Source organism: Copadichromis virginalis, linkage group LG1, assembly GCF_057382275.1.
Source record: "Copadichromis virginalis isolate Kocher_CV1m ecotype Utaka linkage group LG1, C_Virginalis_male_GT1.1, whole genome shotgun sequence".
Classification (NCBI taxonomy): domain Eukaryota; kingdom Metazoa; phylum Chordata; class Actinopteri; order Cichliformes; family Cichlidae; genus Copadichromis; species Copadichromis virginalis.
The window spans coordinates 17,951,055-17,970,450 of record NC_140618.1 but is presented as its reverse complement, the minus strand read 5'-3'; the positions used below and the strand labels follow the sequence as shown (position 1 = coordinate 17,970,450).

Genomic DNA, 19,396 nt, shown 5'->3' with positions numbered 1-19,396 from the left:
AACATTTAAACATTCACATCTCCTGTCTAATATCTAATAAAGGAAAATGGGAATCACTTTAATTTGTTGGCAGATAAAAAAGTGAAATTAATTTTACTGCTTGAATAGGTACTCTTCATGAGAGTTCTGTGTTCTAATCGCTGCAATTCCAGCAGTGCAAGCGATACTTTAATCTACTGGTAACATTTATACATTTTATGCATCAGCAAATCAATACACAGGTATTCCTGTAACAATATGATGGACAGTTTGCGCTTTATTCAGTGGTTTTAGTAAAGTACAGCATTACCACTTGCAAAAATTATATTTCCCTGGCAGAGAATCTGTAAGTTATTACAGTGATCTAGGCAGGTAAAAAGGCAGGTAAAAAGACACTTCAGAACACTGACTTTAACCTGAGCTCTAACCTATTAATCTTGCATTATAGTACATTCCTCTGGTTCCAATTCCTCTGGTTCTCGAGCAGGTCTATGTACCTGGTCTTGACTTGGCTAGATACTGAAAAAGTTTTCTCCTAACCAATTCTGCAATCATCCACTAGTGTTGAGCACTTGAAAAGAAGGTAACCGGATTTCTTTCGGTAAAAAGAGGTCCAACACTCAAAGACAAGGTCTCAAGACTACCATGACGTGGATGGCTGAGAACCTAAACAGATATCATAAGATGTGAACAATGGATATAAAATAATACAGCTTGAGTGAAGCAACTGGAGGGACACTTGACTGTGATTAGTTGTTTGGATAGTTTGGATCCCACATAAGAACTGATCCAGTCTAGAACTAACAATTTCAGAAATGATCTGCAAAATAGTGACATCTTTACAGGGACCCGTTTGACTTCAACGGGTTAATGGGTGGAGCACAGGATTTTGGATGAGGTGAGCAGGGCAGTCTTTTGAGGCTTATGAGATTAGTAACTATAATAGCTCCCAGAGTGATGGCCATTAGGATGGGTTAGTGCTGCAGCCCTACCATCCTCATAAATAAACAACAGACTTTTATAAAGTATCACAATCACTTGTTAAATTAGGATGCTTTGAAATTAATGAACAACTGAGAAATTGAATTGATATGTTGTGGATCATACCATGACAGTGATGTCATCATATCCAAAAGCAATAGAAATTCAGTTTGCAACTGGAAATTTAGGCTTATCAGAAAAATTGTATCCACAAAAAGCAAGAAGAGGGCTTAGTTTGACTTAAGCTGATTAAAAAGAAAAGTGAAAATTGTTTACATTTGACCTCAGAATTGTGTAATTGTCTTTATTTATGAAGTAATTTAAACAAAATCAAACCAGATGATCAGTTCTATATGGGGTAAATATGGTTTACATGTTTTTGGCATATTTATTTACAGTCATCTTGTTCATGTTGCTATAGTGCCACTGAATGAAAAGACAATATAAAGCCTTACATAGCATGTTTCATGACTGTAAAGCCAGTAGATACTCACAGTTAAACAAGCAAATGACGCAAGTGGCCATAAAGCTAGTATCTTTATATCAGAAAATTTAAAACATCCTCTGAACTAAAGGCAAAATGGAAACACTCAACCTACAACTATGTACTAGTATGCTTAGTTATTCAGCTTTTTTCTCTCATTTTCTGCTAAAACAGATCAAGATGACTTTTTAAAAACATAATTAATGATTAACTATAGTGGTTGAGGCACTGGACTGTGACCCAGGAGTGAAATTCAAAGGTGTTATCAGCACGAAAGAACCACAGTAGGTATGTGAGGCCATTTGTATGATACAAGAGCGACTGAGGTACTGTGGTAACATTAAAATATATAAATAAATAGCTTCTACTACTGCCACTATTACTTCTACTACAGGTTACTGGTTATTGTCATGGTGTAGTAAGTGTTATGGGTGAGGTGGAAAAATATAATAAATCATCCTTATCTATATACAAGCCACTACAGGACATGGTGTTGGGATAATACAAAAAAGCTATGGTCAAATCTGGATTCATTTTACATTTACAGTCGTTGTCAGAAATTTATGTACACTTATCATGGGTGTGATTATCCTGGTAATTCTGGGCTTTTAATTATTTATTTGAACTTTATTTACTTTTGGTGGAATTATTGTACGCCACACTTCCTTAAAGAGGTAGTAAGTAAAATCTCACCACCAGATGTCAGCAGATTTGAGACTACAGTCAACTGAATTCTGTTTTCTTACCACTTCCAATTCAAGTGCATAAATCCAGGTACAGTGGACACTGTAGGACAAATAACTCCACGTTTATTTACTCTGGAGAAGGTTTTAAAACTTTGTGAACTGAGTCAACGAGTCAGTGACTCTCACTTCTATCCAATGACAGTGATACTGAGGTGAGGTGTTGAGGATCTCTTGAACTCCTCTGTTGGTGAGGGCTGCTGTTTTTGCCAGGGAAACTAACTGAATTAATTGTGATATGATGCGAGAATGTAATCAAACTGTTTATCAGGGAGAAAGTGTGATTTTTAGGACACTCAAGCCTCATAGTATCTAGCATAAGGTTAACAAGCTGTTGTTGCTGTTTGGTTGGCTTGTTGTCAGCTGTGCACAGGACAGTAGCAAGTCTAATCTGCTGACAAAAACTAATGGCGACAATTTGGGGAATAAATAAAAAAAAATGTTTATGCACATTTTTTGTGTGTTACAACCCTGACTTCAGTTCAGGAGATGAGAGTTGATGTAAAGAGGAATAGGATGGGGTGGAAATGAGAGAAGTGGTGGAGGATACAGATGAAGAGGAGGAGGAAAATTACAGACTGAGAAAGATGCAAAAATGTTAAATACTCATAAATTGTTTTAAAGAGTAAAATATGATCTTTACATTAAATGTAACGTAGAGGCATGCAGCCAGTCTTTAGACACATGAATAAAACGTGATTAGGCAGAACAGCAGTGTTCATCTTGGCCACTGTATTCCAGATGGCAGGGCAATATGGTGGCTTACAGGAACCAGCACCCACTCCTACGCATCTTTAATAGATTAATTCGAAGTTCATGAGAATGCATTAAGTTGTTGAAAGATGTAATCACACAGCAATAAATCTATATTTATGAGCAAAACCTTTTTTCTATAATATATATATATATATATATATATATATATATGAAATACTTACTGTACCAATATTAAGTTTTAAAAACAAGATTTAGGAGCACGGGTTTGAGCGGGCATGCATAAGAACAACAATCATATTTCTATAACAATATGTGCCTCAAAAATCCAGCATCACCTCATCTCAGTTTACCATACTATCTGCTTTTTCTTAACAACTTACCTAGTTCAGTAGTAAACTGCTGTCCGCTGGCTTCCATATGTCCTAGTTCTCCATCCACCCTGTCTGAGGGCAGTCGCTGTGACCTTGCTGCAGTCCTGTACATGAGAGAGTCCATCTCTCCGTTCTGTAGTCCATTATGAGGAACCCTCAATGACGGGACAAACGGAGGTCCGCCTGGTGGAGGAGCTTTAAATGTCATCGCTTTGCTCATTCTGTCCCCTAAAGCATGTTTTCCAGGTCCTACACCCACTTTTTTCTGCTTTTGAGTGGTTCCTGATCCTCCACTTCCAATCCCTAGAACAGTCCCTACTCTCACCCCCACAGTTGAGCCACTAGTCCTTTTCTTTTTTCGAGCTTCAGATCTAGCTCTTGAGTCATCTGTTGCAGAAAGGTGGCTAGGAATGAAGGGCTCTCCACGGTTTTTGGAAACTTTGGGCCGTTTGTGTGAGTGCAGTCTTGAGCTATTGAACTGATCAATAAATTCTTCACAGTGTAGTAGATGGTGTTCTGGCTCCCAGGTGTCCTCTTTACTTCCATAGCCTTTCCACCTAATTAGATACTCCCACTTACCCTTCTTATTCCGCCTCTTATCCACGATCTGCTCCACCTTTAAAAAAACAAAAACAAACAGTACAACATAGAAGAACAGATTATTAGACAATATTCTAATGACAAAAATTATCACAAAACACTTAATGCATTTGTGTTTGAGTCTCTAACCCCGTTTTTATTTCCAATATTTAGTCACAATGGCATAGGGGTGTTAAAGATTCTCCGAGTTCACAGTTCAGATAATACCACAGCACCACCTCCCAGCTTCTTCTGGGAACCCATTTGAGTTATGCAGCAGCCCAACTTAAAAGCAACACAGCTAAAGCTAGAAGACGGATGATAGACAGTACATAAAAAAACGAAAAAAAAATAAAAATGGTTGTTGGCACCATGGTGTCACACATTCTGTCCTGAAGCCTGAACATGAGTATTTTAGCCATCATCACTTCATAGTCTTGAAACTGGATGTGACAAGTGGAGACTTGATCTGACTGAAGGAATGAAGGTTACTGCATGCTCGCATGGTAGCAACTTGTCACTCTGGACTATCTTCTTCACAGACTTAGTATAGCAGCTTCTTTTTTGGCACCTAAATGAATATCCTTCTGTGGGACCACAACTTAAATGAATAACAAAGAGCATGCAGTGTCTGTGTCTTAGTAGATTCGACCGTAGTTATCATATTGAAAACTTTAGGTGACTCCTTTTTCAATTTATTATGATCACAACATTTTCAGAAAACCTGGCCTTTGACCTTGAGGTAACTGGGATTCAAACTTTTAAGACACATTTACACATATGATATCGATTTGAAAATCTGAAGTGACTTCTTAATTTATTGCATTCACAAGATTTTCATAAAACTTGACCTCTAATCTTTAACCTTTGGTTTGAGATCACTGAGATTCAATTTTATCTGAGATTTTTCGCAATTGTGCCTATGGTTTCATTTTCAAAAATCCTAAATTGCCTCATTCTTGCATTCACAAACGTAGGTGTCCACACTGCCTGAACACCCACCCACCGGTTGTGGTTACGACAACACCTAATCAGCTTTAAAGTTAAGTAAAAATTAAAAATTTAATATTGCTTTCAGCCAAAACTAAAAATAGCAGGAATAAAATTGATTCCAAAACCATCTTTTTTTCTTACTGATATTCATGAAGGAAACACAAAGGATTCAGAAGGGATCTTCTAGCAATGTTGTGTTATTTTCAGATAACTAATTATTCAGCAGACTGATTTCATACCTGTTGATCACTTGAACATAACCTGCTCCATATATTAAGGTTTGGTCCTCAGCATAATTTACCATGTACCCAAGCAAAAACCACCTATGTAGCACTGAAAACTTCGTGTTAACTCTGAAGTTACCTGCTAACCAATAAATCAGCGCTCTTAAGAGGGTTCAAACCCATCTAAGACTAAAGTTAAGAGTTGACTTCCTGGTTAAATAAGGGTTAAATAAATTCCTGTTTCACAGTACAGGCCTCTGGTAATGCTTGATTATTGGGCTAAAACCTGGTTTATCATGAAAATAACAAAAAGCAGAACTGTTTTACTTAAATTAAAAATGCATATATATATTTATTGTCTACATTCAGATAGCAATCTGTACCCGGTAAATTTGATTTATCTTGAAAAAGATGAAAAAGAAGGATTTGTGAAAGTGTGTGCCGCACCTTTGGATAAACTTGATGATGATGCACCTTCAGAGGTCTGATTCTGTGTCATTTACCAGATTTGCACATAACTAAAATCAAAAGCTAAATGGGTACACTGAATTGCCTGACCATATTTAGTATGTTTTCCAGAAGATGATTCCTTATATTCTGAAACATTGCCAAGGAGTGCCAGATCGTTAAAAAAAGAAAAAAAAAAGGAGAAACATTGTGTGACATGTGTCAAGTTCAAGATAAGAGCTAACTCCCTGTATAAGAAAGATAAGAACCAGGGTGAAGCCAAGATGAGCTGCAGGCTGTTTTCATGATGAAACCTTAAAAATGGGCTTTTTGGAGGCAAACACCAGACGAGCCAGTATTTTATAATTCTATAGAGAAGAGATGAGGACAGGTGGCACACAGGCAAAAGAAGAAACTTTTACATTTAATTGGAAATCAGTTATTTGAGAAAAATACCGAGGTGTGTATAATTGTTCTTGGCAGGGGTCTAAAATGGGAGTGCTTCTGAAGTCATTGTTGCAAACTGAATAAATTCAGAGTAACAAAATAGAAATTCAACTGGTACAAAGCAAACACACACATCACTTAATTTCTTTCTGACACTCATACAAGCAAATATCTCAGATTTAATTTAAAAAATGCCTATAGTCAATGGTTGTCATTCTTTTTTAATCAAAACCATGGATACAAGTAAGTTATTGTTACATAAACAATATAAAGTCCATGGTGTTCTTAGTGTGGAATCATGATTGTGGTATACACAATGTGTGACTAATCACTTCAACAATGAAACGACTCATTAATTTGCACTTCAATTTGACTGCATTCAACTTGATTCGCAAAGGTGTTGATTAGACTGAAGGTGAAATTACAAGTCAAAAGAGGCTTTCACATGAAAGAAAAAATAGAACATTTATTTAATTTATGCAACATTATATTTATATAAATGTATGTAAATAAATGTTATGTTAAATTACATTTATGTATTTTGTTACATTTATGTAACTTCTACTGGGTTTCACTTTGAAAACACACAATATCTTTAAATAAAAGCTACTAAGTACAAAACATACAATAGCAGCAAAATGTCACCGCCAGACAAAAATAAGGGCATCACTCTCTGTCTGATCCCTCGGTCCATCGCAAACACCCACATGCACATTATCACATCACAGAGAATACAAAACACCCATAATATCCACATCACACCAAAAACAAGTCATACATACACGGCAAACTGAAATATCCCAGTAAAATCTGTCACCGATGGCATTTTTTAAAACATACAAATAAACAGAAGCTCCACTGTTGTTACACGGAAGGCTCAATTATGTGAAGCATCAAAAGGTTGATGAGATTTCATAATAATCACTGCCAGATGTGAGAGTATTTTTGAATCTACCTTTTATGTCTTTTACTGCAAATGACAAGAAAAAAAAAACAATAAAACAAAATGAATATATAAAATAAATATCCATGTGACTTCTTCTGAAGAAACAGGTTTTGAGTCATGAGACCCGTGTTAATCGGCTAGGAGGTTTTATCAGAGGCTTCAGTATAGCTGTGGTAATAACTGCTCATCATGTTCTCAGATGTGCCGTGCACAGAAGTAAACAGCCTTTGATGGGTGAGCTGCAGGGGTGGCAGCGAAACGAACAGATGATTAGGTTGCTTACAGTCTAAGATAATGTCAGAGTTAGCAACCAAGCAGAGAGATACATGCTGAGAGGAGAAAGAAGGATAAAACCTGAACATGGTGTGCACTTGCATACACAGAAAGGAGAGGTTTAAAAACTCTTGATGCTGAAGCATCTGCTGCAGAGAATGACTTCATGTGTGGCATGAATGTGCAATGTTGAAACAATGCTCTTGCTATAAAACTGCGTCTACATTAGGTTGTCTAATTTTTCTTGGAATGGCACCATTTTATTGATAAACTTGTGTCAACACTATAATTTCCTGGTCATTTTCAAAGAGACTTGTGCCCATAGTAAAAAAAATAAAAGTCTAAACAAACAGATGATGAATAAATCTCTACCTCATGCTCTTTTTAATTGGAAAGAAATAACGAAATGTCACAATCTGGGAAGTGGGATAGACAAAAAAAGAAGAAGTCTAACAAGATAAAAACACAATTTCAGCTAAGCTCAGCTAAGTTCAAGAGACAAGATTCATATGACAACAACATAAAATTAATTTGTGACTAGTGTATATTATGTTCAGCAATATCAGCATAAAAGGAATGATTGAGAAATTTAAGGTACTGCAACCACCATTGGAGAATTGGAAATCTTTAGTTTTTTTATTTAAAATGAAATAATTGAGAGCAGTCCAGTAAACACATTTAACAAATCACTACAAAAATGTTTCAGAGTTAATCTAGATAAAGATTTTATTTCCAAATTCAATGGTTTTACCAAACACTGAACTCAACCTGCTAAGACAGGAAGGCTGAGCACATCCAAACAAATCATCCCACTGAAATGGACATCTAAGCTACACCAACAACCTACAGTGTAAACAACATCCCCTGAAGGCATCATTTCCACAGCAACTTCAGTTGAAACATATGACACTGATCTCATTTAGGAAAAGCAGAAATTGGGGTTGCCTCGGAGCAAAGCTTCTTAGCGGACAAGTAGTCTAAGCAGGAGTTTAAACAGTTTTTAACTGCATTATGTGTAATTACATTTTAATTATAGGTTTGGGAGCTATCATAAAAATAATTGGAGTTCCATGGCTAAGTAGCAATGTTTACACTATGCTATATTAAAGAGATGTATAAAAGCATAATAATAAAACTCAAAGGAGGTGCTCAATCCAATTCTTTTGACTAGTGCGACTGATGTCTCGGATAAAAAAAAATGCTCAGTTCAGTTTGATTATTTATCAATTCAAGTAAATGACAAATATGCCCATGGACAGTGTGCCAACACTGTCCTAGAGAATGCCATAAAAAAGTCCTGCTTTTCCTCTACAGGAAGGCATGCATGTGTGTGAAAGAGAATGAGAAGAGCTGAGATGCTGAGACAAACTGATGCGTACTCAGGCTCAGATTGTTAAGGACAGTGTAAGCACGGCAGGCAGTGAGGAGGGACATTCATGCTCAAACTTCGAATGAGGCAACCGTGCCTAGTGTGAGCACGCCCTAACATATATTGCACAGGTGTACAGACGAAATAAGCTTGCTGCCAACCGCAAAGGCAAAACAGGTAAAGATCCTGAATGTTCTACAACAATCAGCAAGGAGGCTGGCAGTCCAACACAAGCGTTTGTGTCCAGAGGTGATGGTAACTGATGATTCATGGTATCATCTGATCAACATAGACATCAGTCAGTTTCCTGATAGCACTTAGGGCTGGGCGATATGGCCTAAAATTCATATCGCGATATAATTTGAAGCATGTGCGGTAACGATATATATTGCGATATATTCTTTTCTTCTGTATAACGTATTTTCCACACTATAAGGCACACTTAAAATCCTTTAATTTTCTCAAAAATCGAGAGTGTGCCTTATGTATGAATTCTGGTTGTGCTTACTGACCTCGAACCGATTTTGGCGTGCAGAAATCTGTTAAAAAATGTTTTAGTACAACTTTGGTAAGCCGCACTGCTTGCTGGATTGTAAGAGCATTACGGCTGCCGTAGTGAGGAGCTTCGCGGAGTAATCTGGGTCCAAAACTCCGTCCGCTTCAGGTCCCAAAGTCAAACGAACACAGAATTAAAAACAGTCTAAATTCTTTCATCTTTAATTAAATCATCAGCGTTGCTGCTTTATCGGGTGTAACAATTAAGTTGTACATCCATGCATCCATGAAAACAGAATTTATTAAATTTAACGGAGTTAGAAGTTAACAGGAAGTTAGCTCGCTAGTTTACACCTAAACATTTCATACCATGTTCTGACTGAGAGACTTTTGAAACTAATTAAAACGTACAGCTCTGCTACCAACATAAATGAAGACAGAAAACTAAACAGCAGTGGCGTTTGCAGGGTTACTGAAGTTGGACTACCTGGTATATAATGTTGTGCTACGTGAATGTGATTGCTAGCGACACAGCTAACTTTTTTTCCACTCAATAAAAGTTAACGTGAGGGATTCTGGGTCCAAAACTCCGTCCGCTTCAGGTCCCAAAGTCAAACGAACACAGAATTAAAAACAGTCTAAATTCTGCACGATTTTGGCGTGCAGAAATCTGTTAAAAAATGTTTTAGTACAACTTTGGTAAGCCGCACTGCTTGCTGGATTGTAAGAGCATTACGGCTGCCGCAGTGAGGAGCTTCGCGGAGTAATCTGGGTCCAAAACTCCGTCCGCTTCAGGTCCCAAAGTCAAACGAACACAGAATTAAAAACAGTCTAAATTCTTTCATCTTTAATTAAATCATCAGCGTTGCTGCTTTATCGGGTGTAACAATTAAGTTGTACATCCATGCATCCATGAAAACAGAATTTATTAAATTTAACGGAGTTAGAAGTTAACAGGAAGTTAGCTCGCTAGTTTACACCTAAACATTTCATACCATGTTCTGACTGAGAGACTTTTGAAACTAATTAAAACGTACAGCTCTGCTACCAACATAAATGAAGACAGAAAACTAAACAGCAGTGGCGTTTGCAGGGTTACTGAAGTTGGACTACCTGGTATATAATGTTGTGCTACGTGAATGTGATTGCTAGCGACACAGCTAACTTTTTTTCCACTCAATAAAAGTTAACGTGAGGGATTCTGGTGGTCAGGGACAAATGCAATCACATAGCAGGATGCTATACATGGGCCAAACTTCAGTCAGGAGAACAACTGAGATTATTCATCCACAATACAAGGTTAGTTATTAATATACTGCAACAACATGGGAATAGAGCAGCTGCGAGAGAATTCAACATTAATGAATCAATGTTACGGAAGTGGAGGAACGGCAGTTTTTGGCTTTCCCCATATTTCAAAAGTGCTTCATCTCTTTGCTATGACTATCGCCCGCCATAATCTGCAGATGATAATGGTTGTAGCCGCTGCGATGCTTTCGACCAAAACAGGCGCAGCTTGATGACATCATCAACATGCACTATCGCGATAGAAATTTTGACTATATCGCTCTATCGTTTATATCGTTTCTATCATATATCGTTTATATCGCCCACCCCTAATAGCACTACATGGTTTTTTTTTCGCCATGAGCAAATGAATGTTTTCTTGCCTTGCCAGCATCCAGTTACCAAAGGATAATGGGGCTTTGTTCTAGTAGTTTATAGTTACAGATATCCACTCACCACGCAAACCACGGACTGGTTTTAAAAGAATGAAAAAACAAAACGAAAAACTAATTTGTCCTTCTATTTCACCATGATCATAACCGCTTTTCTTGCTGACGCTTACCGAGTTTGTTTACAGGTCATTGTTGAATTTCAAACCAACACTTGAGATAGTTTTCTGTTCTCTCTGTCCATCTCTCTCTCACTCTTGTACATAGACTCACTTCTGATTTTTGACCTGTGTTAGAGGAAAACTCAGACACTCAAGGAATTCAAACAACCTTTGTAGCTTTCAAAATCCGTTGTCTGCTATGTTTATAATGACCGCCCATCTCCAAAGGTCTGTGCACTACCGTTCTTCTCCCTTTTGTCTTGCATGCATAAACACACATCATGCACATGTGCAGTCTTTTAGTAAGTGGTGCTAAAAGTCCTACAATGTCTTAACTTGACAAGGCCAAGGACTAGGAACGTCTTGTTAGTGATGAAGATTGATTAAACGATTGAACAGCTGAGATCCATGAGAGCCTCTGCTTAACCCGCCTTTGTTACATTAAGTCCTGGATGAGGATCAATTTCCAAAGTCTTAAGGAAAGTTAGACCCGCCCACCCAGCAGAGTGACAATACCTGATCAGCCTTTTATGGCCATGGGGTAAAAATGAAATAAGCTTGGAGCTAAAACAAAAAATAGCAGGAATAAAACTGATTCCAAAACTCAATTTTTCGTATTGATATTCATCACAGAAAGACAAAGGATTCAGAAGTAATATTCCAGGAATCGTGACGCTCCGGGGGTTTTAATAGATACCATAAGTGTATCATTTTCCTTGAGTTAGCATGTTCACAAAGTTGGGTGGTCCACACTCCTGTCCGCCTGCCCTGCAGGGTAACAACAGCACCCCATCAGCCTTTTACGGATGAGGGGTGAAAAGAATGAACATATTACCCAGTCCTTTCATGCTTCATTGCCTCCCTGTCTTTTTTAGAATTGAATTTAAGATTTTATTGCTCACTTTTAAAACTTTTAAATGGACTGGCCCCTTTGTATCTATCTGAGCTGCTCACATTCATTCACCTTTAAGAGCTCTCTCAACTAACCAGTTGCTTTTACACAAGCTCTTAAAACTAGATTAAAAAAACAGAGATGACTGTGCTTTTGCAGCAGCAGCAGCAAACCTACAAATCTAACCTCTCATCAGCAGTGCTAGACGTTACAGGCAATTAAGCTTTATTAAAAAGCCAGTTATTCTCCTTGGCTGCAGTGTGACATAATTTTAGAAGATTGCATTGCATGTTCTGCTTTTATTTTATTTTAATTTTGTGGATTCTGCTCTGTTTTAATGGATACTTATATATTTTCAATGTAAAACAATTTAGTGAACTCTATAGTTTTAAGCCTGTTATATAAATAAATATTACCTTAACATTAACTGCAACTCCTAGTTTCTCTTTATCAGCACAAACATTATCTTATGTGTTGTTTGACAGCGTTCTCCAGACTGACAAATACTCTGATCAATTAGAAAGCGGATCAGTGATTCAAACAACTGAACTTAAGTAAAAGTTATTCGGATGTGTTACCACTTTGCCAAAGTCTGGAAAAAAAGCCCAAACTCTCACCCTCAGATAAGAGGAAATTGGTTATGATGCTCAAGAACAACCCAGGAACTACCAACTGTCAAGCCTGCCATAAACTGGAAACTGCAGGAACACCACCATCACTGTTCACAGTAAAGTGAGTTTGCCAACCAAGAAAGAATCACTGACTGCAATTTGCAGCTGCCCACATGAATATGACAAATGCCTTCTGGGTGAAAATTTGATGGACGAAAAAGATAAAGAGTGTCATTGTGGCCAAATGGCTCAAACGTTATTTTTGAACTGCTAAAGTTGACGCTTTTAGAGCTAAGAACACTGTAACAACTGTTAAGAACGGTAGTGGTAGCATCATGTTCAGGCTATTTTGGTGTCAGTGGTACTGATACATTTCCCAAGTGGATGGTGTCACGGTTCTGGGTCCGTTGGACCCAGTATTTTGAGTTCATTATGTTTTGGTACTTTTGCATCATGGATTTTCCTTTATGTTTCTCTGGTACTTGGTGTTTCTGTTATCTTGGTGTTTTTTTTTTATATTATGATCTGATACTGTTGTGATTATGATTATTATTTAGTAGACTTTGGTCAGCGTCTAGTCTGTCTCTGTCTAGTCTGTGTCTTAGTAAAGTGTGTTTTGTTTCCTGTTTTACTTTGAAGGTTCTTGTTCCTGTCTGATGTCAGTATTCCGGCTTCGCTCTCCCTGTCTCGTTAGGTCTTATTTCTCCCAGCTGTGTCCCCCTTCTGTCTCTAATTCCTTGATGACTCCCTCAGTGTATTTAAACCCAGTGTGTCTTTATGTCAGTGTCGCGTCGTTAACGTCTGTTCACCCTCAGACCGTGCCTGTGTGTTCCAGCTTGTGTTTTCATGTTTGGTTTATGTTTTGTTTTCTGGCCAGCAATAAAGCTGTGGTTTTGATTCTCAAATCTATGTTCGAGTCCTGCGTTTGGATCCTCCTCTCCGCCTGCCCGCACACAGAGCCTTGACAGATGGAATAATAAAGGAGGAAGACTAGTTAGAAATTCTTCAACTTCATGCTAAAACGGGGGTTCAAACTTGGACACTGGGAGCTCCAACAGGACAATGAATCAAAATTATTAGATGAGGTGTATATATACACATTTGAGCCCATGTGTATCATTTAGACCCTGTGTGGAATAAAAATAAATTCCAACTTGTGTTCCAAGTTCTTGTTTTTTAAAGTAATTCAAGATGTATGTTGGACGCTGGAAAAAACGTTCAAAGGTATCATTAAAAGCCCAAACTTCTGACCACTACAAATAGACTGTATGTGTGTTTTTTCTCATCTTACTAATCACCCATAGTGCTTAACCCGAAACCCCAATTTTAGGGTTCGGTATGTTGCCCAAGAACTTTTACACACTGAAACAAAAAGCCAGAGATCAAAAAACAATTCACTGTAGTGTCCTATTTAGTAGAATACATTTAGCTTTCTAAAAGCTTTTCAATCCCATAAACACTATTATGGCATTGAAAGTTTGATATGACCTGATTATGTACAATACATATGCACATCTTGTGTTGCCATTGCACCATATGTTGTGAAATATATTCAAACCATAGCCACAAGCCGTAAACATAGTCCAAAAACGAGGCACATTTGTCAAATTTTATATTTTCTTGATTTCTAAAAAGGAAAGGAACAGATACACTCTCTACAGTTCAGATTCTGAAAATGGCTTTAAATGCATACAAGGTAAATAGATGCACAACTATGGGGAATATTAGAATATTAGAAAGGTTGGAAGGAGTTTCCTCCAAGCAGACATGAAGCTTTATCTGAACTGTCTTTGCCCTCCAGATCTTGTTTTTATATCCACAGTTCTCCTTAGCTCCCCTTTCCAAATTACATGCCAAATTACATGAGTTAACTTCAATAATTACTTCCTCCAAACCATCAATGTGTCTTTTAGACCCCATTCCCACAAAACTGCTCAAAGAAGTCATGCCATTAATTAATGCTTCAATCTTAAATATGATCAATTTATCTAGAGCTGGGCGATAGAACGATAACGATATGTATCGCGATATAACTTTTTCTCGATAGAAAAATTAAACTATCGCGATAGACCTCGCCGCTCTTGTCCTCTTAAAAAAAAAAAAAAAAAAAGAACAGCCAATCCAAATTACGTAGCGCAGAGCTGAACCAATCACAGCCGCAGCGTCACGTCACGTGACTTGTTACGTACAGCACAAGTGCCAAGCCGCACATGTGTATTTGTTTGGGAAGCAGCCAGCCACCGTACCGCCCGGGTAATGGAGGAAATGAGTGTGCCGACTAGAAAAATCAACCGAGCGTGACCGAAGAGAAAACAGATGATGGTTCCAATGCCGGAGAGATTGTCGAACGGAAGAGCCATAGAAGTTCCGTAGTGTGAAGGTATTTCGGCTATTTCAAGTCTGACAAAAAACAGTAGCGTGCACTGTAAATTGTGCCGAAAGCAAGTCTGGAAATACAATAAACTGGTGCATGCGCTACGTCCACACGTACCCGGGTATTTTTGAAAACGCAGATTTTTCTATGCGATTGCACCTTTCGTCCACACGTAAACGGCGTTTTTGGTTACTGAAAACGAAGATTTTTAAAAACTCCGGCCAGGGAGGATATTTTTGAAAACTCAGTTTTTGCATTTACGTGTGGACTAGAAAAACGGAGAAAACGCAGCGTCAAAGGTGTGCGCATTTTTTGACGTCACACTGTGTGCCAAGTTATTGTTTCAGTGAAATGAATTTCTACAATACTGTTAATTCTACTCTCTGCAGTGTTTAAATGCTTACATATACACACAGTTACTGTCCCTCCACACATACGACTCGGTTCTGCTTCTATGCCCCAGCTTTGTTTACTTTTTCCCACCGAGGCTTCTAGACTTCTGATTGGCCAACATTTCTGCACGGTTAGGAATCTAGCTCCACCTGCTGCTTTGGCATGTTCATAGCAGCGTTTTCCTTCATTTCTCCCTTTATGTGTGGATGGGATTTTTTTTTTAAACGGAAAATCTCCGTTTTCAAAAATACCCGTGTACGTGTGGACGTAGCCTCAGTCTCTGACTGGAAGCGCTAATTCGTCATTCGGCTTTTGTCAGACTAAAGTAACTGTTAAAACTGTTTGAAAAGCTCAGCTATACAACAAGGAGAGATCGAGAATTTCCTTTTAGTTCTCAGTTTATTTGATATTGACAAAAGTTAGTCAGTTTTGTCTGTTCTTCTGTAAACAAACTAAGATTTATTTTTAGAATTAATATTTTGTTTCTAAGTGGAATTGACAATTTAGTCTGTTTCGTTTGTTCTATTTTGAAACTTAAACGCTTTAGCGGCTGCCTTTTGTGTAGTTTGCAATATTTGCCTTTATTTATCTGAAAAAGTCTCATGTTCCTTAAGTACATCTACCCTGTTGAACTTATTATGGGAAATAAATATTTAAATCAAAACAAGCTGCTGATTATTTCACATTTTACTTGTGAGCAACGGTACATTTAAATCTTACAAATATAGTTATTTGGCTGATATCGTGATAGATATCGTTATCGCCTGAAATGAAAAAAACATATCGTGATATGAAAAAAAATCTTATATCGCCCAGCTCTAAATTTATCTCTAATAATCGGCTATGTACCACAGGTCTTCAAGCTGGCTGTAGTTAAACCTTTACTCAAAAAGCCATCTCTAGACCCAGCTGTCTTAGCTAATTATAGGCTAATCTCTGGCAAACTCAATTTCCTTTCATTTCAAAAATCACTGAAGTTGTCAAACAGCTAACAGATCATCTGCAGAGGAATGGCTTATTTGAAGAGTTTCAGTTAGGTTTCAGAGCTCATCAAAGCACAGAAACTGCTTTAGTAAAGGTTCCAAATGATCTTCTTATGGCCTCTGACAGTGGACTCATCTCTGTGCTTGTCCTGCTAGACCTCAGAGCAGCGTTCGATACTGTCGACCATAATATTCTATTAGAGCGATTAGAACATGCTGTAGGTATTACAGGTACTGCACTGCAGTGGTTTGTATTAGAGATGGCACGATACCACTTTTTTATGTCCGATACCGATACCAATATCATAAATTTGGATATCTGCCGATACCGATATGAATCCGATATAGTGTTTTTTAATCAACAAAACTGGTTTTTTTTTAAATATCTTGCTGCATTTTGTATAAGTTCATACTCAAGTTTAAAACAACAACTACACTAAAGCTATTCTGTTATACCTGTATGCAAAAAAAAATATTTCATAGTTCCGAAATACTGATCAATCTAATAAACTTAAACCTACACCATCCTCCCTATTCTGGTATTTTAAAGAGTACTTAGCGTAAATATTAAGCAACCTAACTAATAGGGTTCCAACTCCCAGCAACAACAAAAATAAATAAATAAAAAATAGGGAACCACCCCTCACGCTCCACCTCATGATGCTTAATCGACGTAATCAACCTTAATTTGATGCAGTGTGAAAAAAAATGCACAGAAATCAATTATTTTTCAAGAAATATTAAATAGATTCAACATCTTTCTTCAACAAAATTGCAGACTGCACAGATGGTACCTTCCCAAAGGAAAAAGTACTATAGCTTACTAGGGTATATTAGACTTAACAGTTACTATATACAGTAATGGACTTCTATACATTTTACATCAGATTAAAACTTTGGGTGTAAGATTCAGATAATTATTTAATAACAGCCAGACATTTTAAATGAGAATAAGAAAGAAAAGTATGTCTTTGTGCCCCCTTTTCCCTGTTCATGCCCTATCGGCCCCCCTGGCTAAACTTTGCTAGATCCGCCCCTGCACAGTTACCAGCGTCAGCTACGTAGAAAAAGATCCTGGTGTAGAAAGTAATATTAAATAAATTCTAACAACAGCTTATCAAGCTTAAACGTGCTGCTGTTGTTCAGCCGCTGGTTTCCTCTTTCTGGTGCAAAGTGGGCCAAAAACAAAGAAGAGAGACGGAGTCCCGACAGAAAAGCCGATCAGCTGATCATTAAGCAGTTTCATGATTGAAGTAGCAGCAAGAAGAGGCAGTCGCTCCATATATTGTTTGTTAAGCTTAACGCAGGAATGCTTTACATTCAGAGATGGACTTACACACTTGCTTTACTTCTCTCGGGGATAACTTTGTCGGAGATGAAATGCCGGGTTGCTAGCGAAGCTCCAAATGCTATCCAGACCATCGACAGGTCCCGCATGCCACAGCCGCTCTATCACGTGATGCATACTGCTCCGACGTGCTAACGTTCTGAGGTGAGTTACGGCGTGTTGCAAGTTTTGTGAGCTGCTTTTGTGATATTTAATGGATCGGATTACATTTTTTATTTTTCTCCGATATCCGATCCAGTAATTTAGGTCAGTATCGGACCGATACGTAATATCGGATCGGTCCATCTCTAGTTTGTATCATATCTATCTATCCATCCATCCATCCATTCGCTTCCGCTTATCCTTTTCAGGGTCGCGGGGGGCGCTGGAGCCTATCCCAGCTGTCATAGGGCGAGAGGCGGGGTACACCCTGGACAGGTCGCCAGTCTGTCGCAGGGCCAACACACAGAGACAGACAACCATTCGCACTCACTTTCATTCGCACATTCACACCTAGTGGCAATTTGGATTATCCAATTAACCTATCCCCACAAGTTGCATGTCTTTGGACAGTGGGAGGAAGCCGGAGTACCCGGAGGGAACCCACGCAAACACGGGGAGAACATGCAAACTCCACACAGAAAGACCCCGGCCTGATGGTGGAATTGAACTCAGGACCTTCTTGCTGTGCGGCAACAGTGCTAACCACCGTGACACCGTGCTGCCCCCCCATCCTGGGCCAGCCTCACTCGAGGAGACGGAGGGGCAGGGCGGGGGTTAATCACAGAGCGGTGGTGGATCTACAAATCGGAGAGATGCCGACAAAGTGACACTACTTGCAAAGAAAATGCCCACTGGATGACACAGAGCAAAGCACCACGGTTGGGAGACTGTGCTGCACTCGGGTGGGGCGGGCAGGGGGGGAAAGTACATATCTATCTAATAGACTCCAATTCGTTCATGTAAATGGAGAGTCTTCTTCACACTCTGAGGTTAGTTATGGTGTTCCACAGGGTTCAGTGCTAGGACCAATTCTATTTACATTATACATGCTTACCTTAGGCAGTATCATCAGAAGACATAGCATATACTGTCACTGCTATGCTGATGACACCCAGCTCAATCTATCTATGAAGCCAGATAACACACACCAATTAGTTAAACTGCAGGAATGTCTTAAAGACATAAAGACCTGGATGGCCGCTAACTTTCTGCTTCTTAATTCAGATAAAACTGAGGTTATTGTACTCGGCCCTGAAAAGCTTAGAAATATGGTATCTAACCAGATTCTTACTCTGGATGGCATTACCTTGGCCTCCAGTAACACTGTGAGGAACCTTGGAGTCATTTTTGACCAGGACATGTCCTTAAATGCACATATTAAACAAATATGTAAGACTGCGTTCTTCCATTTGCGCAACATCTCTAAAATTAGAAATATCCTGTCTCAGAGTGACGCTGAAAAACTAGTTCATGCATTTATTACTTCCAGGCTGGACTACTGTAATTCATTATTATCAGGAAGTCCTAAAAACTCCATGAAAAGCCTTCAGCTAATCCAAAATGCTGCAGCAAGAGTCCTGACAGGGACTAGAAAGAGAGAGCATATTTCTCCTGTTTTGGCTTCCCTTCATTGGCTTCCTGTTAAATCCAGAATTGAATTCAAAATCCTGCTCCTCACATACAAGGTCTTAAATAATCAGGCCCCATCTTATCTTAAGGACCTTGTAGTACCATATCACCCTATTAGAGCACTTCGCTCTTGCACTGCTGTCTTACTTGTTGTTCCTAGAGTATTTAAAAGTAGAATGAGAGGGAGAGCCTTCAGTTTTCAGGCCCCTCTTCTATGGAAACTGAAAAGTTTCCAGTTTTGATTCGGGAGACAGACACTATCTCTACTTTTAAGATTAGGCTTAAAACTTTACTTTTTG

General features: G+C 38.4%; 1 protein-coding gene across 1 annotated transcript in view; it reads right to left on the bottom strand.

Moving 5' to 3' along the window:
• Positions 1–19,396, bottom strand: part of LOC146718574 (chromodomain Y-like protein 2) — a 46,453-nt gene that overhangs the window by 11,253 nt on the left and 15,804 nt on the right. The window contains exon 2 of the mRNA XM_085452878.1: positions 3,285–3,891. Within this exon, the coding sequence (XP_085309004.1) occupies positions 3,285–3,891 (607 nt within the window). The remainder of the gene's footprint in view (positions 1–3,284; positions 3,892–19,396) is intronic.